General features: G+C 33.8%; 1 protein-coding gene across 1 annotated transcript in view; it reads left to right on the forward strand.

Annotated features, from left to right (window-relative positions):
- LOC138327760 (neurobeachin-like) overlaps window positions 1-24829 on the forward strand; it is a 294526-nt gene extending 269697 nt beyond the window's left edge. The window contains 19 exon segments of the mRNA XM_069274103.1: window positions 6400-6517; window positions 8390-8492; window positions 8792-8907; window positions 9549-9661; window positions 9984-10124; window positions 10357-10476; window positions 10930-11082; window positions 11696-11768; window positions 12938-13032; window positions 13314-13403; window positions 13711-13752; window positions 14825-15002; window positions 15364-15444; window positions 15743-15898; window positions 16733-16900; window positions 17278-17382; window positions 17888-18084; window positions 19952-20103; window positions 21283-24829. Of these exon segments, the coding sequence (XP_069130204.1) occupies window positions 6400-6517; window positions 8390-8492; window positions 8792-8907; window positions 9549-9661; window positions 9984-10124; window positions 10357-10476; window positions 10930-11082; window positions 11696-11768; window positions 12938-13032; window positions 13314-13403; window positions 13711-13752; window positions 14825-15002; window positions 15364-15444; window positions 15743-15898; window positions 16733-16900; window positions 17278-17382; window positions 17888-18084; window positions 19952-20103; window positions 21283-21373 (2292 nt within the window). The 3' untranslated portion in view covers window positions 21374-24829.
- The last annotated feature ends 299 nt before the right edge of the window (window positions 24830-25128 follow it).

Consider the following 25128-nt stretch of genomic DNA (forward strand, 5'->3'; position numbering starts at 1 on the left):
CTTTAAGCACCACCCAATGATATTTAAAGAATCAAGTAGTTGTTACCTGGATTATTATAATTCAATTTCATATGTTACACTCATTTTATTGGTTAAAAGTTTGAGGTTATTTTTGCTTCGAAAAAAGTGTATGTTGAGCATTGTGATGCTATACAGAAAGTAAAAGCGGCACAGTCATTAGTTAAACTAAACTATTGTCTAAGATATCAAACATTAATATACATGATATGCATGTATGTATATGATGGCTGCCAAGAATAGGTACTTGATGACCTGTCAGTGCCAGAAGCCCTCCATGGCCAGTCCACCTTTGGGTTTAAAGTTTGAATCCCATATTAGGCAGTTCAGGTTTTACTTCAGTTTTCTGGCTTTCCTCATTTAATCCTTAACTTTCTTAAAATAAATAAGGTACACCATTCAGAACATCAAGCTAATGAAAGTTTTCAGCAAAATCGAACAAATTTTTAACTAGGTCACTGTGACCTACTTCTTTTTCATCTGTTTTCTGAACTGAAATTTGTTACCAACCCATGAATACTTAGCCTATGGCCAGTCCATCTTCTATAGCTATAGCCATATGCTTGCTCCAAATTTAAACACAGGATGTGACTGAGAACCAAACCATGCTGGTAATCCAGAATCCAGATAAATATGTTCAGAAATTTAAATTTTAATTCCATCTATTTGCTGTACTGTTTTTACATCAATATAAGGATAGATTTTCAATGTCTCAATGGAATTGGTTTTTAAATTACTCTATATGTTGACATTGAAGGGAAGTGAAATTTGATTAAAACATGGGTGTTACAGAAAAAGTTTATTGATTTTTTTTTGTGGCTTGTATTTTTTCAGGAGATGCTGGTAATCAGATCCCAATGACTAGCTTTTCTGATAATGGAAGGATTGATGTGCAATTGGCATTTGAATTTTCCTTTTGTCTGTAGAAGTTAATTGGTCAAGGGAATTAAATTGAGAGAAAAAAGTCTATTCACAGATTTAAATTTACGACATTGTTCAAGTTTAATCACTGTGAATTAGAACATATCCATTATATTCCGAAGTCTTTGGTTAATTAGTAGATAATTGGATATGTTAACAATATTTTATTCACTTATAGATGAGCTTGACTTTTTCATCCAGAATTGAACGTTCGTAAGAAGTGTAAAAATAATACAATATCATTATACTCATCAATGCATTTAGTTCTATTAATAAACCACAGATGCAAATGCAAACCAATCATATTTCTTAATTAAAAATAGATTATTTTTGTAAGGCTAAGCGGAAAAAAAGGTTTGGTTTGAAGAACATACACTGCAGTACCAGTCTCAAATGTTTGCAGTTTATTAGTGGTGTTCAGTTGTGTGTATTTAACAACTACACCTTATGCTTCGAATTCTGTGAGATAGAACTAAAATGTTATATTGTGAGTTGTGACACACAAAACAAATCATTGCCATCCTCCAAAACTGCATGAACTTTTAATTATCGGTAGCCACATGCAGATTTTTAGCAGTGCAGCAACATTGTCCTCCTTTAATTACATCAATCTGTAATTCAAAAGAATTTTCGCTTGAAATGGAGTGGATTGAGTAAATTATATCAAAGGAACATGAAAACAAATGAAAGAGCATCTTTAACGATTAACTCAAAATAGATGTAACAAAACCTAAAAGTTTATGTTATGCTTTTAAAATCTTAATTGTAAATGTTCAATATATAATAAAACTTAAATAAATAAATAAAATTCACAATTGCAACAGTAAAATGTCATATGACTATGAGATGCATGACATATATCTTAGTAACCTTATATTATCTGCATTAGATTCTGATATTGAATATATTTTTAGGTATTTAATTGATAATCTAAGCCAACGGAGATGAAATAATTGATTGGAATCCTGCTGTCACATGATTCTTTTACCACAAACGAGTTTAATGGCTTTAACACTCAAAATATGAGTGAAAATGAGCACAAGTCATTTGTTATGATAGTTATGACTTGATCTGCTACAGATGCCAAATATTTATTTTGGCTCGGCCCTTGTCCGTTGGAAAACTTGGCACCAGATGGTAGCTGCAGTACAGGCATGATTCTTGGCCATTAACATGCACAGAGAAATGAGCTTCTCCTCGGCTAGGTGTAAAAGCATGTCACCTTTGAGAAGGGCTATTGCATTCTCTGTTGACAGCGAAAGGATTTAGATGAAATTTTAGACTAGATGTAACACCTTCTGTAGGGCAATGACTCAAGATCTGTATCACATCGCCATGTGATTGAGCCATAGTATGCTGGCTAAAACAAGTAGAGTCAAGTCAACATTGTCAATCAAACATTCAATATTTAATTTGCATCAATTGGAATTAATCATTCCTAGATTCAGTGCAGAAATGCAGAAATATCCTTGAATAAACCTGGTCTATTGCAATTGTTGTTCACATTTTCATTAAAAAAAAATCGTATTAAAAAATCTGAAAAACAACTTTCTTTTACAAATTCCTGAAATACCAAACCTGATGTGATAACAAAGGTACATCAATACTGATTCCAGGTGTAGTTTAATTAAAAGATATCAAACCTTAGCTAGACTATAACAAAACTATCCATTTAAATAATTGCCAGTTGCTATGACTGCACCTTAATATCTTAATTTATATTTCAAATTATATTTCAAAAGTTCTTTGCGTAAATTATATATGTATTTATATACACAAATATGTATCGAAACTGACTGCAATAAATGAAAAATAATTTCCCTATACTTTGGTATTTAGGTGGGAAATCTGGGATATTTGCCATTCTTAGATTGCACAAATTTGTGATGTTTGATGTGTGGACCATATGAGGTCATGCACCTGCAGTGGTGTTACCTGAGGTTCTGTGGTAACAGATGGGTCTGACTTTCTCAGACAAAGTCTGGAAACAAAAGTACACTGCAGGTTATCTATGGACGGCTGTAGTTGGTGTCCTTCCAAGCCATTATATATATATGTCTGTCCTGACCTGGTGACAGTTGTTTGGAGGCAGGTTGTTGGTTCACTGAAAAAAGTCATTAAAAGCCCTATTGTTAATGCCTCAAGACTACCAATGTTCAAAGTAAAATATTTCCTGGCCATTTAATGGTTCAATTTATTTTTGTTTTGAAAATGATATGAACAGCAAGAGTCATTTAAGAGCATGCCAAGAGCACTGACCGCGCAGAAAAGTGGAAAGAAGCCAGAGTATGCAGAAAAAAAATCTTACAGACCTATAAGTACCATCTGCCATTATGTGGGTTAGCCAGAGGTTGCCTTATATTAGCTAGTTGATACATAGTTATTTAGCACGCTGATAAGTCAAAGACCCACTATAGACTAATATATAGATTAGTCTATATAGTGGGTCTTTGACTTATCAGCGTGCTAAATACCTATGGTTAATAATATCAAACCAAACCTTAACTATATTTGTCCATGACCATACAATATTCCATTCAGGGTGAAGAATTTGTTGTTCAGACATGTAGATAATACATAACTTGTATTTAAAAAAAATATTTTGTTATATTAATGTCCTGGATCTCACAGAATGATCATGACCAGGACCCAGTTTCACAGACATTCCTTAATTTTAAAGGATTCCTTAACTTTAATAAAATTCCCCATGTAGGAACATTACAAAAGCTAAGGGAAAAAATCTTAAATTAATTATAAGGAGCTTTCCTTAAAATCTGTAATGCTTTCCTATGGAAAATTTTAAGAAATGTTCCTGAAACTGGACCCAGGTCCTTTCACACGTTTTAGCAAAACACATTTCAGAGGCTCATATCTACTGGTACATTATTTGTACACAGGGTATTTGTTTATCATAGAAAATTTATCTCCACATTTGTAGATTTTTAAACACTATTTGATGATGTATTGCCGTCTGGCAGAGTTTGTTCTGCAAAATTGATCTCTTCATCATGAAATTAAAATCAGTTTCTTAAAATATGTGGATTCTCATTTTACATCCATCAAGTTTTGATTGATTGAATAGTGGCCATTGCATTCTTATTATTTTCTTTATATCATAGCCAATTTTTTTTTCAGCCAGGAATGATATTTTTATTTCACTGGACATTGGCATGGTCAGAAATTATCACAGTGAAATAATATAATTATGAAAAAGATGAATTATATTATATATTGTTATATCCAGTTGTCAAAAGTTTAATTGATCAAAATTTGAATTTTTGTACTTTTCATGTATTTTCAGATAACTCGCAAGATGCAACTCCTTTCAGAAAAAAACTGGACGCCTCTTGATGATAGCAGAAATAAGTTTACCTTTGCTATCAGTCTTTCATTGAACAAAAGTGGTAAGATCCTATATTTGTGAATATAAATATCTTTAAAAAAAATTGTTATGAATTAAAGAATTTGCTTATTTTGTGCAATACAAAAAAGCATACCTATTACATATTTCCTGTTAGTTTTTGTCTGGGCATTGTTATTTGTATCTGCTAAGTGGTGGGTACAGAGAAAAAGAATGTCATATTTAGCCCGGTCTGACCAGGGACCACTAACTGGACATCAGTATTTGGCGAACAAAAGGCTTTTTAATATTTAATTACAGACCTGTTCTAGTCATCGCTGAGTAATGATGGAACCCATTATTTCTCAATCCCCATGTGACTTTGTTTGGAGAGGATCGTGGAAGAGATCCTGTTTACAATCTAATTAGCGTTGGATTATTTGATTAGGGTGATCGAGTCTGGGTCAATGTACATATTATGGCAGGCAATATCGCCACTGTTTCATTTCTCGGAAAGTCGAGCTGGGCTCTAGGCTGCAGTTATATGGTTCACAAACGCTGCATTGCTGCAGTTTTGCTGGTAGCCTCGAGCTCCAGCATAAAATTGATTAGGCTACACAAAATTGATTTTGTAAAAGCGAAAAATGATGATGATTGTACTTGGGCCTAGCCAGCAGAAGTTTAAACATGAAGTGCTGCATTTAGTAATGTCAGTTTATTTTGCCGAGTAGAACCATGATTGATAGTTGATGTTTAGCCGGGACAATTTTATAATGATTTGATGCAGGAGGCCCTGTCTATTAGGAGTATAGATTACTGGTATGGCTGGGATAATGTATGGTGATTTGGTGCCATCATGACTCCCACTCTACCATTATCCAAGTTATACATTTTGATGGCTTCTGTAAAGCTCCATCGTTTATAATGCCCAATATATATTTTTCTCTTTATTCTATTCTATGTCTGTATATATAGAGTAACTTCTATTATAAATTCAAATTAATTCCATTACATACATGTATTTGCAAATGTATATAATGATTGTTTTTTACAATTTGAAAATTGATTTTATGGTTGATGTATAATTAAATTTATTTGAAATGGGAAATTAATTTTGTTGCAAATTTCAATTAATTGATATCATCTAGTAATTGTTTTGAGAAAGAACCATGAAGATTTTGTGATAAATTTGAAGTTATTTTGTGAAACTGTGATCTTACATCTGTGTTGTCTTGACATTTCAGATGTTGGTGGAGGAGGAGGAGGTTAACACGACATCAATGTAATGTATATGGCCTCATACACTTTGGGTTTGATCCACCCACAGTAACTCTGGTTAATTCATTCTATAATTGTTTTTAATACAATTTTCTAAGATATCACATGAGATTGATCCTTCATTTTAAGTGATCATGACATTTATTTAAATTGAAGTTTTAAACATTATCTAGATCCATGCTTTCTGATAAAGCTAGTTATAATGTTATACTATTATATGAGATTATTATTGTTGATTGACTATGATTGAATATATGACTTAATTTGTTTATGACATGAATTGACTTGTATTCTTATATCTGAATATTGAATATAAAACATGTATTAATGAAATGATGTATTGATTTGATGACTATAATGTTTAGAGATGTGTATTCCTTGGTGTAAACACAATGACATTTTGTGGTGTGCTGTATTTGTCCATGTGTTGTCCTGTTTTGTTTGTGTTAATTTTATGAAATTCATGCTATTATTCATTATTCATGTAAAAAATATATCAAAATATTTGTTAACCTTGTGTCTTCTATGCCTTGTTGTTTTAAGCATCATAATTTGAGCCAACATATTAGGTAATAGCAATTTACCAATTATTGTATGATGGTGTAAGATAATCTATGATTGTGATATTTTGATAGAATTTGGATATATTGTTCTTGTATGATTATTATACTTTGAAAGAAGATAAATGATGAAAATATGATTTGATGATCATTAGTAATCAATTGGTTTTATCTAATTAATATATATCAACAAATCAGACATTCAATAGTATATATAACCTTTGCTTGAGTTTAGTATTTAAAGTGTTCCCTGTGTCTATAAGTTGTATGTATCTTTTAAAGGTTTTGTCCTATGTTGAACATCTTCATGGACGGTGGCATTTCAACGAAGTCAGAGCAATATTTTCTCGACGATACTTACTACAGAATGTGGCCATCGAAATCTTCATGGCAAATAGAAGTAAGAATCATTAAAAGTTTAAACGAAATAATTATTATTTCCAAGTTCTTTTGTAAATGATATAAGCAAGTACATACCTTGTGATTCCATAAGCAATATAAGATAAAAAATAATTAGGATAGTAGACAAGTATCCAGTCACATTAAGAAATGAAACTATGGTCAATCATTAAATTAATGTCATCAAAAGTTTGTACATAATTTATTTTTAGCCCACCATCATCAGATTCAAATTGCTTTTTGTCTGTGGTCCATCGTCCGTCCGTCCGTCCGTCCGTCCGTCCGTCCGTCCGTCCGTCCGTTAACAATTCTTTTTATCGCTATTTCTCAAAAAGTACAGAAGGGATCTGTCTCAAAATTCATATGAAGGTTCCCCTAGGGCCCTAGTTGTGCATATTGCATTTTGGGATGGATCAGTCAACAAGATGGCCACCAGGCAGCCATCTTGGATTTGATAGTTAAAGTTTGTTATCGCTATTTCTCAGAAAGTACTGAAGGGATCTGTCTCAAATTTCATATGCAGGTTCCCCTAGGGACCTAGTTATGCATATCGCGTTTTGGGACTGATCGGTCAACAAGATGGCTGCCAGGCGGCAACAAGATGGCTGCCAGGCGGCCATCTTGGATTTTGATAGTTAAAGTTTGTTATCGCTATTTCTCAGAGAGTACTAAAGGGATCTGTCTCAAATTTCATATGTAGGATCTCCTAGGGACCTAGTTGTGCATATTGGGTTTTGGGATTAATCGGTCAACAAGATGGCCACCAGGCGGCCATCTTGGATTTTGATAGTTAAAATTTGTTATCGCTATTTCTCAGAAAATGCTGAAGGGATCTTTCTCATATTTCATATGTATGTTCCCCTAGGGCCCTTGTTGTGCATATTGCGTTTTGGGACCGATCGATGAACAAGATGGCCCCCAGGCAGCCATATTTGATATCTAAAGTTTGTTATCGCTATTTCTCAGAAAGTACTAAAGGGATCTGCGTCAAATTTCATATGTAGGTTCGAATTCCCCTAGGAACCTGGTTGTGCATATTGCCTTTTGGGACTGATCAGTCAACAAGATGGCCACCAGGCAGCCATCTTGGATTTTGATAGTTAAAGTTTGTTATCGCTATTTCTCAGAAAGTACTAAAGGGATCTGTCTCAAATTTCATATGTAGGTTCTCCTAGGGACCTAGTCGTGCATATTGTGTTTTGGGACCGATCGATGAACAAGATGGCCGCCAGGCAGCCATCATTGATTTTGATAGCTAAAGTTTGTTATCGCTATTTCTCAGAAAGTACTGAAGGGATCTGCGTCAAATTTCATATGTAGGTTCGAATTCCCCTAGGAACCTGGTTGTGCATATTGCCTTTTGGGACTGATCAGTCAACAAGATGGCCGCCAGGCAGCCATCTTGGATTTTGATAGTTAAAGATTGTTATCGCTATTTCTCAGAAAGTACTAAAGGGATCTGTCTCAAATTTCATATATAGGTTCTCCTAGGGACCTAGTTGTGCATATTGTGTTTTGGGACCGACCAGTCAACAAGATATTGTGATTTGGGACCGATCATCAACAAGATGACCGCCAAGGAACCATCTTGGATTTTGATAGTTGAAGTTTGTTACTTTTATTTCTCAGAAAGTACTGAAGCGATCTGTCTCAAATTTTATGTGTAGTTATATGTTTGAAAAAGTTTAAAAAGTAGAGAAAAGATCCATCTTTCCATTGTCAGACATAGATCATTCTTTGGTGGGCGCCAAGATCCCTCTGGGATCTCTTGTTATGATGAGGTAAATAAGATTTCTAAATATTTTTGTAACATTTCTATTATCAGTATAATATCAATAATTTTGTAATCTAAATTTGACCATTTCATTTACAGCGGCAGTTATGTTTGCCTTCCCTGACCATGCCACGGTTAAGAAGGTCATCAATGCACTACCTCGTGTGGGAGTTGGGGTGAAGTATGGGCTGCCTCAGGCCAGGTAGGTACTGGGCAAAGGGAGGCAACTCCAGGAATTTATTGGGCATTTCATAAACCTTTGCATTAAGAAAATCTTTAATTTCAAGTGTAATGGTTTAGCAAATACGGTTAAAGTTAAATTGTATTTTATAATAAATAATGTAGTGTAAAGAATAGGCTGTAATTGTTCAAATTTATTTTAGAATACATAAAGGAAATCACTGCATATTTTATTATGATTTGTCGAAAATGGCTTCATCATGCATGTGACAAGCTTATTCATGTTATTTTCAGTGTTGTTTTATTGTTACAAATTTTCAGACGGATGTCCTTAGCCTCAGGAAAACAGCTGTTTAAACTCTCTTGTATGACCCAGAAATGGCAGAGACGAGAGATTTCAAACTTCGATTACCTTATGTATCTCAACACAATAGCAGGTTAGTAGTCCGATTTATTGACCGCTGAAATTATTACGAAATAGCAATAACCATTTTGATGTTAAAGTCAAGATCAGATGATTCTACATAAAGTCATCGTCAGAGACCAACAGTTGGTCGCTACATGTATCGTTCATGGATCAGATCAGTCAAAAAATTCACTTTGATGACTTCATGGTTTGGTTGAGCTGACCCACAAGTGTTAAGTGAAGCGTAATGGTGTAGTGCAGTCAACCATAGGTCTCAAACAATGACATAAAATGACTAATGATACTTTTGAGGTGTATCTTTTATTTTTGGGCATTAATTGGTTCTATGAAACAATCTCAAATGTAAGCGAGGGATGGATTTTATCTTTCCATAAAACTCATCAACAAAATTTATTTGTTTGTATTTTGTACAAGAAATAATAGTTATTTGATCAGAGATGAGATTTTACTCCCAAAAAGGAGATAGTACTAACTACATTTATAGTGAAAGGGAGGCAACTCTTCATGTTTGCAGGAAAGATTTTTTTTTACACTTATTAGATTTTATAATGTTTTGTTTTAAATAGAAAGTAGCATTATGATTTTACCGTTTCTTTTGTATTTTGCTGTCAACTTATCATTATTTTTGAAATCTATTTATTTACATTACAGGGCGTACTTACAATGATTTGAACCAGTATTCTGTATTCCCCTGGGTGATAGTCAATTATGAGTCTGAAGAACTAGATCTGAGTCAGCCAAACAACTATAGAGATTTGTCCAAGGTAAGCCAACTAAAATCAAGACTGAAGGACACTTCTGTCATGTAAAAAAGTGATTATATACCTGAGAAGCTACTACTTATGTTGAAAAAAAGTATTTCATTTATGTCAATTTCTCTATTTTATCAATTCAAAATAATGAAATGCCTAAAATAAGAAATTAAATGATTGTTTGAATGTCTAGTTTATTTTATTTAGAATAAAAAATAGGGATTAATGACTTGTCTTTTAACATATTTCTATTTGATACTATGCATTAGCTTGAATTCACAAAGTGCATTAAATTAAAACCAATTTATATCATACTCTGTATTCTTACCTATAGCCTATTGGTGCACTGAACCCTACAAGAAAGGAGTTTTTTGATGAGCGATACGAGACATGGGAACACGATCAGATCCCACCCTTCCATTACGGAACACACTTCTCAACGGCAGCCTTCACACTGAATTGGCTTATCAGAGTGGTATGTCTTCATACAAAAACGAAAATAATATCGATATTTAGCCTTGAGATGAAGGATATCTATTTCCATTAGCATTTTCAGCATAAAAGGTAGAGAGATGAGAAAATGTAATTAATTTTTAAAAATACTTTTGGAAAGTTTCGATGAAGATTAAAATTTTATATGATGTTTGAAAGAGAATTGTACACTTCTCTAATCATCAGAAATACCGTGTTATGTCTCTTTTTTTCAGGAACCATTTACATCAATATTTTTGAATATGCAAGGAGGCAAGTTTGACCATGCGAATCGGACGTTTTTCTCGATTGCCCAGGCTTGGAAAAACTGTCAACGTGATACTTCAGATGTAAAGGTATAAATGCCAAGCTTTTTAAGCCACTAGACTTGTGTATTACTGTCAACTTTCATGCTGTTAATCCTTGTATTACCCTGATGTGTCTGACAACCATCCTCTTATGACCCTGCTGTGGTCTCTTTTATGTATGTCTTCATAAGATCTGGCTGTTTATGTTTCTTTGAAACTGAATCCTATGATCAACTATCAGTGTCACCATGACACCTAACCTGATTTACACTCTACCCATTATTTGTCTTTGAACATATGCCAAATAAATGGAACAGCTAACTCATTCACTACCCTAAGTTCATAATGAAGTGTTCCAACAATTAAATTTAGAGTTCAAATGTATCTAAAGAGGGGAATAAGTTAAGCTCTGAAATTTGAATGGGTAAACAATCTGATATATTTGACAGTGTTGCTTGAACTTTAGTTAATATTTTTATCCCAATTTTCTTTTGCTGACAGGAATTGGTGCCAGAACACTTTTTCCTTCCTGAAATGTTAGTCAACGAAAATGACTACAACCTGGGCCAACAGGATGATGGACTGGAAGTCAAGGATGTTATCCTTCCTCCATGGGCCAAGAGTCCTGAGGACTTCATCAGGACCAATAGGATGGTAGGAATACTTTGTTATATATATATATGCATTAGTTGTTTTATTGGGTAATTTAATAAATAAATGATACGGGCATCATAATGATTTCTTTACCAAAATTTCAAAAGAAATTGTATATATGAATAGTGTTATACGAATTGAAATTTTTATCATGGAAAATTGTTTTCGTCGATGTTGTAGAATTAGGAATATAAAACAACTAAATTTGTTCTGTACATCATTGCACAGGCTGACAACAAATATGATATCCACAAAAGAATGTACATGTATATGAAACCTAGATGAAATAAATAGGGCCGCGGTGGCCGAGTGGTTAAGATGTCCCGCCATATTACCACAAGCCCTCCACCTCTGGGATGCAGGTTCGAATCCCATGTGGGGCAGTTGCCAGGTACAGACCGCTGGTCGGTGGTTTTTCTCCGGGTACTCGGCTTTCCTCCACCAACAAACCTGGCACGTCCTTACATGACCCTGGCTGTTAATAGGATGTAAAAATAAATAAACCAAAAATGAAATTTTCATACAATGATAAATACAAATTTTCAAAAATTTACCGAATTTGTTAGATCCTGAGAATTATGATATGAAATGTTGACCTGATTTGGTGTTTTAGGCTTTGGAGTCCGAGTTTGTTTCCTGCCAGCTACACCATTGGATTGACTTGATATTTGGGTACAAACAAAGAGGTAGGCTCTGTATATATTCTCAGAATTATAACATATGTTAAATTTATAAATCAAAACCAAAACTAATAGATTTTCTAGTCTTATTTCAAGGTATATTGTATTATATAATGTCTTGTTGTTTTTGGCAGTTGTTTGTTCAGGATCACGGATTTTTTTTTATTTGGAATATATAAGGATTAACAGAATATTAGACTTGTAGCAGTACAGATCTATTTTTGAGAAATAAAAATGAGTACAATTATTCCCACCTTACAGTTTAATATTGTGATGGAAAAAAGATCATGAACAAAACAAATTACATCACAATCACTTAAAGTTGGTTCTAATCAGTGGTAATCATATACTTAAAAGTAAAAGTTGTTTTTCTTATCTCAAAACCAACATTTTAACCCTTAGACTGCTACACGCAACTATTTACACCTTGGTTTAAATGGCCCTCAGTGCTACACGTGTAAAAAGACGTTATTTGAGTCCGAGTTTTCAACCAGCGGTCCGATCGTCAAATCTCCCCCCTGTTGCTAAAATTATGACTGAAAACGAAAGTAGAATGCTTCCGATTGGTTCTAATGTCATTACATTCGATATTCTCGGTATACTGACTCGTCAAAATGGCCGCTCCGATAGATCGAAGTGATGAAGAACTTGTACAACAGTTCTTTGCTAGCGATGTGTCAGAAGTTGAAAGTAAAGTTGAAGGGTCAGATACTTTAAATTAGGAAGATTAGGATCCAATAGAAGGCAACATTATTTTAATTTCTCCTATAAATAAGTGTGTGCCCGATGCCAACACAGAACATGAGGCCCCCCCCCCCCCCCCCCCCCCCCCGTGGCCAGCTTTTTACCTGGATTTTTTCAAAGACTTAATAACCAAATGAAGTCATATGCTTCTTAATACTAAGGTTACACAATTAAATTAGTTTTATTTCATATTTTGCATTGAGTTTTCTTGTTATTATTTGATACAACCTAATATTTTTATCTTACAATTTAAATGCAAAAATTCAGATGATTTGTAGTATACAGTATTCTCTTAAGATATGATATTATTATCATAGTAAAATCTTTCTTTTTTTTAAACCCATGTGTATGGTTTTGCTATCTCACTAGTTGTGTGATTATAATAGTAAAATGTCTCTGTAATACTGAACCTGTGTATGATGGTTTGACAGGGCCAGAGGCAGTGCGAGCCACCAATGTATTTTACTATCTGACATATGAAGGAAGTGTGGACCTAGAATCTATGACTGATCCTGTTATGAAAGAGGTAACCATAAAATTGAAAAAAGAAATCCTTCTCTCAGATCATTGGTGTTTTTTGTCTGGCATAACCATTATAGAACATGTCTTAAATCAATATTAGCAAGATTTGAAATTAAGGTAACTGAAAACTTAAGATTAAGATATAACATACATGGGTATCTGCAGAAATTATGCAGGTAACTTCTAAAATATTCTAAAAATCTTGTCTGGACCACTGTTTGTTTTCCACCCATGACTTATCTTTATAGATCTAACTAGTATGTATATTATGTTGTTTTCTTCTAGGCCATTGAGAACCAGATCCGAAGTTTTGGACAGACACCTACTCAGTTACTGACAGAACCCCATCCACCACGCAGCTCTGTGATGCACCTAGTAAGTATATATACACACTCGTGATATTGCTGTTTTAGTCCTTGTTGCTTCTACTAACCTTAACTGTGGCCTCATCGATTTATAGTACTTCAAATTCTTGTCAATCTCTTATATTGAGGTCATTGACTAAATTAACCATAGCTTTTCTAAAATATTCAAATATCTTGATTGTATTGTCATATTTTGGCATATCCTGTTCCTCTGAATTTATAATAATAAAAAAGTTAGTGCTGATTTTGTAGATAGGGAAAGGCATGATGGAGAGTCCAATGAAATTGTGACAGTTTTTTGACACCGTTTATTTCAGGCGACTGAGAAATACAAAAAAACAAGGAGTATAATACACAAGGTCTTATTTCTTATCCTGTGCTATTTCATACTTTCTCTACCTCTCTCTCTCTTGCTAGGTGATATATTTTTTGTGGTTGTGGTTCAAAACAAATGTATGAGCTATGGATTGATAAAGTTCAACAGGAGATATGACTGGTAGATTTACTGTATATAGCTTTATTCGTTGTATTAGACATGGTTGACTATATATATTGTGAACATTTATGGTAAGGTGATTTCAAACTGTATCGGAGGAAGATCTTGCGACAAGCTGGGGGACGTACAATACTTCAGATTCTTTTTTACTAGTTATGTAACATTGAGTTTGCTAAGCATGATAGATTTATGATTTGGATGGAATTATAGATATTTATGCTGTCTATATATGCTTGTGTGTGGGGTGTGTTGTGATCCTTGCAAATGCAAATACATGTAGGTGGTGGGGTAGCTAAAATACACATTTCAAGATAGACTGTTATAAATAAAATGATTGATAAGGTATATATAGGTGCTGTAGCTAGTACATTATACAGATGCTATCTTGTACAATCTCCCAAATTCTTTCTTAGCATAATTCTGTATCAGAATGCTGCTTGCTTTAAAAATGCCTTTCATGAAATATGCATCTTCACAGTTTGTGTGTTGTTTCCAGGAGTTCTAAAATTGGTTTTGGTGGTAATGGGTAAAAAGATTGTATTGAAATAGAGATAATTTGTTTATAACTTGAGCCACTGAAGTAATACACTCCTGTATGAATTACATATAATATCAGTAACAGATCTGAACTGGTACATTTTACTGATTTAGATATGTCTTAGCTGAAACTAAATATTAGCCATAAATTCCCAACTTAGGAAACCCCCATAGAAAAATTGTAATCTAATGTAATAGATGCTATATGTATCAGTTTGTTTTGAAATAATTTCATTGAGTGTTTGATGCATTGTTATTTGTTTTATAGACCCCCTATATATTCATGTTGATTGTATGTTTTATAGACCCTCATTATGTATGTACATGTACATATATATTTATTGTACAGAACTATGTGTTGTCAGACTGAAGTTTAACATGATATATATGTGTTACAGACGCCGATGATGTTCTCGACAGTACAAGATGATGTGTGTATGATAATGAAGTTCCTGTCTAACTCACCAGTAACCTACGTGGCTGCCAACACTCACCCTGCCGTCCCTGTGCCCGCAGTCACAACCATCTCCTGTAGCCACAATTTCGCTATCAATAAGTGGAATGCAAGCTACCAACGTTAGTAACACAATTATAGTCTAGCTACTGTATCTGAAATCTCTGGCTCGTTTTGCTTTGGTATGAAGATAAAATTTGAATACTGGCTTCAGTCAAAAGTCATTCACTTCTCTCGCTGGGTACCAATTATTACCATTGCTTGTGTATTTGTATGATAACAAGTAGATTTTGTAAAAAAAGGTCATCTTGTGAAAAATAGATTTCTAAGCAGATTTTGAAAGAAATGCTTCTTATTTAGCAAACTGTTCAATTTAATATTAATGACTAGATTATAAAAATCTTTCAAAAGTCTTCATTTCTATAAAGATTTTGATAATGTTTGTAAAGTTGTTTTAAATTGACTTTTTCATTACCTTTACAGAACAAGGCACACCAACAAGCTTTTCCTCAGAGAAACCAGACACTCAGGCCAACCTTCCTCTGTCAATGGACCAGCTACTAGGTAGGTGTTCAGGAAAAATGGATAAATGATTTACTTCTAATCTGTTGACAAATCTTTCAAAACTGCAAGGTCAGATATGTGTAAAGTCACCATATTAAAAAGTTTTTCTAGGACTATGAAGTCCTTTAAATGTTTTTTTCACCCAACTTTAATCAGTTCAAAAACTTTTAGGTTATGTTCAAGTTTTATCGTCATAAGTCTAAAGTTATTTCTGGAAGAAGAAATTCTGTGTTCATTGAACAAATTGAATCTGTATAAAGAAAAAACATAGTAAAGCATCTATTAACTGCTGTTTCAGCCCTGAACACAGGCCTCCAGAGGCGTACCTTGGGAGACAACTTTGACGAGAGGATGAAGGCTCGCCATTCCTCCTTCACCACATCTGCTGATAATCGCTTTATTTTTGCCTGTGGCTTCTGGGACAGAAGTTTCCGTCTCTTTTCTACTGAAACAGGTAAGATATTAACATGTGGTTGCTTTTGACATCTGAGAGTTTTGGGTTTAGCCATTGTTCATTGTAAACTAATTTGTTCCATTCTATCTGCATGGTCAAAAGCAATGGGTCGTACATTGTTATGGTGAACTATTTCCAAAAGTTGTACTTGTCCTTTAAAGATTCTAAACATGCAGAACTCTTGATGTGCACTTAGAATTAGAACAAATCTTATTCCATGTTAGCATCAACTGTACATTTGTTTTAGAATTTATAGCAGTTTTACTAACTTTGGGTTATAGTAATGAAATTCTGTCCTGATAATTTTCAATTTGTTTTATGTGCAGTTAGTCAAACTTTTAATAATTGTTCTTGAGTTTAGTTATTTATGAAGTGTTAATAGTCTATAGAACTTCAAACTTAAGTATGATATCAATCAAAACAATTTCCAAGGATTGATTTTATAAGATAAAAATGAAGACATTTTATAGAATATTATTATTTGATATAGTGTAAACTCTGAGTGCTTTACGCTTACTATCACCTTACTATACCTGTGTGTGGTTTCAGCTAAAATCCTGCTGGTTTTATAAATACCATCTTTGTAATTACAGTTAGCTCCCTTGCGGTTAGGTATCCATTGTGATGTCATTATTTTATGATGAGCGCAATTCACATCGTTTCTCCAAAAAGTATGTTACGCTCACAAACACATGATGTCACAATCAATACCTACCAGCTAAGGGCAGATAACTCTGTAATGTGCAAATACATCGTTTCTCCAAAAAATTAGAGAGCATTTTCTTGGCGTTGGTGTTATCACTACCTGATCAATGTAATTGAATTTTGTTACAGCTAAAATCTTACAGGTTGTACATGGCCACTTTGACGTGGTGACATGTCTGACACGTTCTGAATGTAACCTCAATCAGGACTGTTACATCATAACTGGCTCTAAAGACTGCACGGTGATGGTGTGGATGTTCACCGCCCGAAACATGGCCATCATCGGTGACAACGGCAGTAAGTTGTGATTGCATTTAGGATAGCGTCTTTGTTAAACTATGAAAACTGTTTCCAGAATTAAATGGTTTTTTTATTTTCATAAGTTCAAGACGTTTGGGAAAAAAAACTAATAATAAGGAACAAAATTATACTTAGAGTTCGAAAAAAGTCTTTATGATATAATTTTGAATGTTTGGTACATTGAATCATTATAGTGTTTTAAGATTGTTTAACAACATGTGAAAAATTGTTGATTTAAAACTAGCAAGGTCATACCCATATACCCATGGATGGCATATCATTCCATATATCATTAACTAGTGAGCAATCGTGGGCATCAGACAATGTGAAAGTGAAAAAAGCAAAAATTTGTATCAGGGCTGAAATACTTTCAGGTCTAGAGCACCCTACTCCTAAGGCCACATTAACCGGCCATGAATCTGAGGTCACCTGTGTTGCTGTCCTGGCTGAACTGGGTCTAGTCATGAGTGGATCACAAAGTATGTACACTTTTCCTTCAAAAAGTGATGTATCTTCAAATTTGAATTTTCTCTCTTTGAAATTACATAGTAGAATCTTAATATGGTAGAAAGCCCAGTTATATTATACATTTGTAAGCAAATTGAAACTTACCACAAGATAAGATCCTAAAATTATTTTACATTTTAGTCAATATATGTCAAATGATACATACTAATGTAAACAGGATGTCATCGGGAACAAATAATTTGTCAGTATAGACAGGTTTCCGGATTAAATAAGTTTTAATTACTATGCCATGTAATTATGCCGGAATACATGGCTGAGATCTGGACAAGACAAGGGCCAGTTTTGATAAGTTATGCTATATTTTACAATAAGAGTGACACTTTGCCTTGCAGAAGATATAAAATTTTAGAAGGAAAGAAATAATTTTTTCACAGGAAAGGCTTTCTTTTTTGTCTTTTAATTGTGTGTCTAGGATATTTGTATACCTGGAAGTTAACATTTATTTTTCCCCCTCAGATGGCCCCTGCCTGGTACACACCCTGAGTGGAGACCTACTGCGGTCACTAGAAGCTCCCGAGGGTTGTAGGACGCCTCAGCTCATCACAATGTCCAGGGAATCATTTGTCCTGGTCAAGTTTGACGAGGGTCATATATGTAACTTCAGCATCAATGGACGCCTACTTCTCAATGTCAGACATAAGGATAATATTCAGGTCAGAAACAGAGTTCACTGCTATCCATTTATGACATCTTATACAGAAATAAATTTTGTTTGAATTACAAACTATGATAATGGGTATGGCGATATCAAAATGTTTGTAGTATTAGTAGTGTAACTCAAATTTAGTGTTAATCAATCATCATCCTTTGCTTTTGTAAAGCTGTCAATAATAGTCCTCTAAAAATTATATGAATTAACCTTCTATATTCTACAACAAATATGAAACAAGGTATATTACAGCGCCGTTACAATAAGCGTACGTGTGACGGCCAGTCTAGTAGCTGATTCCATTGATTGGTAGCTATTCAATTTGTATGGTAGCTAGTCAGTTTGCCAACGGCATTCAAAAAGCTGTGCAAGCACGGTTCTCATTGGCTGTGGCTTCAATGTAGGGGCAGAGCTAAACAGTCGGAAACGTCTGTTGGCGATTACCATGATCAGAAACGTGTACTGAAGATGATCGGCATTGTAAGCTTCATAATGTATAAAAGATTACACAAACACATTTTAATTACCTCATGTATAGACTCTGAATCAGCGCTACTCAGTGAAGTACATATGGAAAGAGATACTGTTGTAGCAGAAAAGTCAGTCAGAAGTTGTACGGAAAAGATATCGCCTGCTTCTGACTAATTATTACTTTACTGCTAGGTCTGGGAAACCAAATTGGGTACAATGTACAACCGACCATCGTGTCTTGTCAAAATATATTCCGATAAAACCCGGCTTTGGCACATACCTGGATGTTAGTAGGGGATGCTATTCCAGCTGTAGGAAGACATTTTTTAACTTTGTCACCAGTATTTAATCAGATAGATGCATTTGAATCTAATGTTGACAATTTCTCGGCTAAATTCAATCGACATTTTGTAAACTACAGCCGGGCATGCGCCAACCTCTGAGAACATTACCTGTGAAGGTTTCCCAAATATGAATCAAATTGAATTATAAGTATTTAGGCGATGCTTTCAAACTCGAAGTCTACAACTAGAATAACATCCACTACTAACACCCAGGTATGTGTTAAAACCGTGTTTGATCGGAATATATTTTGACAAGACATAATCTATTTTAAGCAGTACCTGATTTAGTTTCAACACCATACGCTTCCAGCTGAAAAGTCAGGCAGAAGGGGATTCCTTTTCCGCTACAACGTAGCTAGATTCGGCTTTTACATTACAATGGATAGAAGAATAAATAGATATAAACCTCACACATTTATAAACACGATGCTAAATTGGATCCATTGGAACATTGGTATATAAGCTACAGAATGAATATTTCCAAAAGTCGAGAGAAATGGCCAATAATTTATGAACAACAAATCCTCCAAAAAATTGCTTAATAAGTGAAACAAAACAATTATGAATTTTGAATACAATGATTGATTGTATACATTGTAAACATGATAAAATAGTACACAACATGATCAAAACTTTGTACTTCAGAGTCAGGTTTGAACATCAAAGATCCACTGGCTCCGCCTGCTTCTCAATGTTGTCGGCGATCTTGTCAGTCGGAGGGGCCAATCAGTCGGGCTGCCGATGATTCAGCCATTCAGCGGCTTTGTTACATGCCAACTAACTTTTAATCTACTGCATCAGTTACCAGCCTTCTACATCAGCTACCAGCCAATGTGTCTATCAAGTGAATGAGTGTTAACAGGAACACTTGTTGTAACAGCGCTGTAACTAGAAAGTATTCCTTTTGATTTCCTTAATAGAAGCTGGCAAGGGATCATTATTTAGGAGAAGCTTATACCTTTTATATTTAATCTCAGACGTCTAAGTAAGAATTAGTTATTAATTAGTATAATGGTGTATTTGCAGTCATCATCATTCTTCCTTGTCTTTTTGCAGTCAATGATATTGAGTCGTGATGGCCAGTACATGATGTTGGGAGGATCTAACGGAGTGGTAGAGGTGTGGCGGTCACATGACCTCACTCTACTGTACGCCTACCCTCCCTGTGATAGCGAGATCAGATCACTCGCTCTCACACACGATCACAAGTAAGTACACACCAGGATAAAATAACAAGCTATATATTTTAACTGATGTCAAAGTTAACATATTTTGATTACAGTTTCTCTTGTCTGAATTGAAACCCACTGTAAAAACAGGTAAAATATATTATATTAAGTAAAGTATTAATTTACAGCATTTAAGATCTGGATTTTATAATAGTACAAAATAAACTTTTTCCATCAATAAGCTTTGTACACAAGTTGAAGTGTTTGTACCAGAAGTGTTCATTTATAAATCGATCCATTAAGAAACTAACCTATTTGTGCCTATTCAAAATAAGGTTGCAATGGGATAGTGAATAAGGTGTGCTGGTACTTTACCACAAGCCCTCTAACTCTGAGTTGCAAGCTTACTTGGGGTAGGTGCCAAGTGTAGGTTGAGGGTTTTTCTCCAGACACTCTAACTTTCCCCTACCTTCTAAACCTGGCAGTTCCTTAAATATCTCTGGCTGTTAATAGGACATAAAGAAGTTGGTTTTTTTTAAAGAGCAAGTGTTTGTTGAAAGAACATTTCAAATTTTGAATGAACCTGTTAGTGACTCTGCATACTCTGATCTTAAAGAGACAATTCACTCAGGGTGATTCTTTTACATAGCCAAGAAGCAAAATATAGCATTAATGTATTGTTCTACATTTCTTATGAAACATATAACATTACGTAAAACATTGACAAATTCCATGACATTGTTAAGTATTTTAATTAATATTGTTGAAATATCAAATCGTTGATCAATAAGATTAAGCAGGTACAATATGGACACTGTACCCATGCTCAAGCCAAAGTCATGCACGTTAAACAAATGAACTACATAACCACTGTGAAGGTGATAAAATGGTATTTAGGCATGACAATTTACCTAATAAAGTAAACATACTACTGTCAGAGCGATTTGAGCAGTTCTAGACAAAAGTTGCATTACTCAATGAGCAAGGGACAAGGTTCGGCATACAAGAAGTTCGACCACAGGGTGTAATGGCGGACAGCAAGCGAGTTTCACACACATGTCACCACCATGGGCTTTTCAAGCATATCACAGTAAAACCAACTGATCTAATTTCCATTAGAACTGGGGTTTTTTCCGATATATGTACAAATTTTAATGTTCTCTTAGACTGAATTGTCCCTTTAAATAAAGGTTTAAGTAACATGTTTTATTTTGACAGGTTCTTGTTAGCTGGATTAGGAACTGGGTGTCTTTTGGTATTCAACATAGATTTCAATAAGTGGCACCACGAGTACCAGGAGAGATACTGAGTGGCTTACAGACTTTGTGTTTGAGGTAGTACTGTGTGAGGACTAGGAGTAGTTCTAAAAGGTCTAACGAGATACATGTGTGTATCTGTACTGAAAAGTAGTGTGAGAACATCACAAGAAAGGACTACTGTGGCCAACCAGGACGACGAAGGTTGTAAGGCTGAGGGAAGATGTGCTGGCACCCCTTTGGCATCTGTGTGTTTTGTGTGTATGTTTACAAGACTAGCAAGAGAGTGTATGTGTTCGATAATGTTTCTCTGTCTACAGGTAAAATACATGTGTATAACACATTGTGTTGTGCATTTTAACAGTCCGTACTAGAAAACCATTTGTAGTTTATTTATAACCAGTAAAATAGAATATTTCTCAGTTTAAAGAAGATATTAGGTACATTTCTATCTATTGCAAACGGTAACCTTGTTCAGCAATTTTAACCTGTGTCACTGCTAGTCAACACATTGACCATGTAGGACGAGTCTTACCACGTTAGTTTAGTCGACACTGTGTGTGAGGTGTTAGAATGCACACTAGAATGTGATAATGCTTCTTTTAAAATCTTGGAATATTGTGAAACAGAGAGTACACTGTTTAGAGTCAACAGTTGTTTATTGTGAGCCTGTCCTGAGGCAACAGTTGTATCAACTGTTGTATAGCAGTGTGGTATTAAAATCTACTGTCGTACAGACTTGATCACTTAGATATCTTGTTACCATACTAGTTGTGACACTGGGGTTTTTTTTCCTGCAAAAATTTTTCAAGCACAATTTCATATCTCATCCAACTTGGTAGATGTGGCACTGCTGTTAATTATTTCCAAATATTGACTTCTGACATACGCATTGTAAACAGGATATTTGGTTAACACTAAGAGGTATGTAAATAGGTAATTGAGTAATTTGTTATGCATTATTGAGTTTTCTTTGGGGAATGTATTGATTGAATGATTGATGTAAACATCATTTATTTTTTAATGAAAAAAATATTCATTACTTTGTTCTCCAAATTTAAGAACAGATAACTTTTCAAAGTCTGAAAAATTATTGCGTTAAATAGTTCTGTTTGCTCAGTTTAATATTGTCTACCATTCCAGAGATATAAGCTGAAGTATCTCATGTTTATTTTACATTTTTGTACCTACAAGTTGCATTGTTAAATTGGTTATTTCTTTGTTGTTTTCTTTTTTAACAATATATTTAAGTTTTGAATTATGTACTGTTGTCTTTGATTCTAATCTGGCGGTCTTAGACCTCTGATTTTAAGTATTTGGTAAACTTCATACCAATTCCTGGATCCTATTTCTGTTAAAACCAAAATCATTGTATTAAATTTTTTGTTATTAAATTTTCTTTACTGGTGTGAATGTGTCAACTTATATCAAGATAACCAGTAATTGAATTATTATTTCATTACCTGGTATATTAAAAGAGAATATAATGGTTCTTAAAGATTCAATATTAATCTATCTTGAAGAAATTTCCAAACTGTTTGACATTGAAAATGTAGTTAATAGAAATAACAACCACAAAGACTTTTCTAGATGGCTGTGAGAATGATAGATTTTTTTTTTTTACACTTTGATAAATATTGAGATTATTAGAATTAGATAGTTTAAGGAACTAAATAGTCTAATATTTTGATATTACATTTGTACAAGAAAATTTGATGTGAGAATTTGAACTTGACTTGGAAGTGATATTAAAGATTTAATGTAAACATTCCTGTAGTTAGCTAGGTTGGAATACAAATGTGTGTACATTTTCTGCTTAGTTATAGGTTGTATTAGCAGGCATGTGAATGCTATATAAACTTTTGATGAAATTTTTTCTTGAAATCTTGATACATCTACATACCTGGTAATGTACTGATTTTACCTATCAAATTTCCAAAATATCTTACACAGCATATTCATTTAAATTGGAAATGCACACAACTTTACCCTGGAGCCATTTAATAACTTTCACGGGGGGAAAAGTCATGATTTTGATTTAAAATATTAGAAATAAATTTTAGTGCATTAAAATTTGTAAAATGATTTGAAGAGTACACTGTACATATGATTTGTCTATTACTTAGATTTTCATGGATGATTTTTTTTTTTGCAACCACTGAAATAGATATAAAATCATCCCTGTGAAAGTTACTGGCTAAAATGTATGCTGTAAAGCGTCTCACTGAATTGTTGTGGATTGTGTGTTAGAAGATCTAGAAGTGTAAGTAATGAATAGATAAATTCTTTTTATTAATATGTAAAATGATGCCTTGCTTCTCAAATAGTAAAACTTAGGTCCACTTAAAATGATAATGCAATATCATGTTGAAGTTATGTTGTGAAATGTTTAATGTATGGGGATTAAACAATGAAGGAAATATGTTTGTAAAGATGTAGTCATGTATAGTATTATCATGTATACATAGATATATATAATTATTATATTGATGTAAATAATTTTAAAGAAATTAAAAGACAATATTCCCACCATCAAATTAATTTTTCCATTCAATGGAAGTTAATTATCACATACTCTAATTGGAAATTGATGAAGTCTTTGGGATAAGTACATGGGCAAGTATTGGCACTTAAATATGTAAAGTTATTTTTTCTTATTATTATAGGGGAGGGAGTCTTCAAAGTAATTAATTTTAATCTTTATTTATTCAGAAATTGATTTCATCCACTCACTTGCATGCTGGAGTTTTGTCGTGAAGTTTTAGCTTTGAAAATCATCTGCTTTATTTTGAATTTTGTTATCAATCGATATATATATACCAAATACCTTAAAGAAACCTATTCATGTTATTCAAAATTTAGATGAGCAAATCAATGTAAGTTAAAGAAAAGGAAAGATATTCAAAGTTAATCAGTATGACTGCCAACCCATTGCTAAATCTGAAGTTTAAATTAATCTGCTTTGATAGGCATACATTGTACATTGTATATAACTGTCTCCTATTCGGTGAGATATATATCACATGAATTAGATGATATATATGTTTAGATCTTAAAAAAAAATGGGTACCGACCCTAAATAGGGTGTGAAAATGAATCCCATGGTATATATTTATATTGTTACTTGTGTGTGTATATGTGAACGGTATGCAAGTACCCATCGCTAATCAGATTTGTTTTTAGAGAGGCTATTTATACATATTATTTTGGATATTGATTATATCAGTCATTATTTCATGAACAAAACATATCAAAATTCTTCTTTTTTTTCCTGAATTTGTTACTTGTGTTTGTGATATAGAGCAGCTTTTACTGAGTTGGATGTATTTATATGTGACACGTTGGTTCTGACCGGTGTCCACACTGACGTTGGTTCTGACCGGTGTCCACACCGACTTTGGTTCTGACCGGTGTCCACGCCAACGTTGGTTCTGACCGGTGTCAACATCGACCAGAACAGAGATTGGTATGGTAGCAATAGCCACACTTAATAAATTTTTTGAGTCAGGTCTGTTGGTTTTGTATCTTTTTTAAAAACTTTACTTCAACCATATTTTACATTCAGTATCATTTAATTTGAACTTGAAATTCAAGGTCAAGATGTGCAAAAGACAAGGTCATATTTTGTATTCTACAACTGTCATTCATGATTATTTGATCTTGATGTGATGAAGCAAGTAAGTTTCCAGAATTTCGATATTTGAAAATTTGACAATTACGAGGAAGAACAAACACTTGTTACTGAATTGCTTACATATCCAAGAAAACATGTGATCTATAGTTGCTGTACTGAACACTGTAAGAATCG

Source organism: Argopecten irradians, chromosome 7 (assembly GCF_041381155.1).
Source record: "Argopecten irradians isolate NY chromosome 7, Ai_NY, whole genome shotgun sequence".
Lineage (NCBI taxonomy): Eukaryota > Metazoa > Mollusca > Bivalvia > Pectinida > Pectinidae > Argopecten > Argopecten irradians.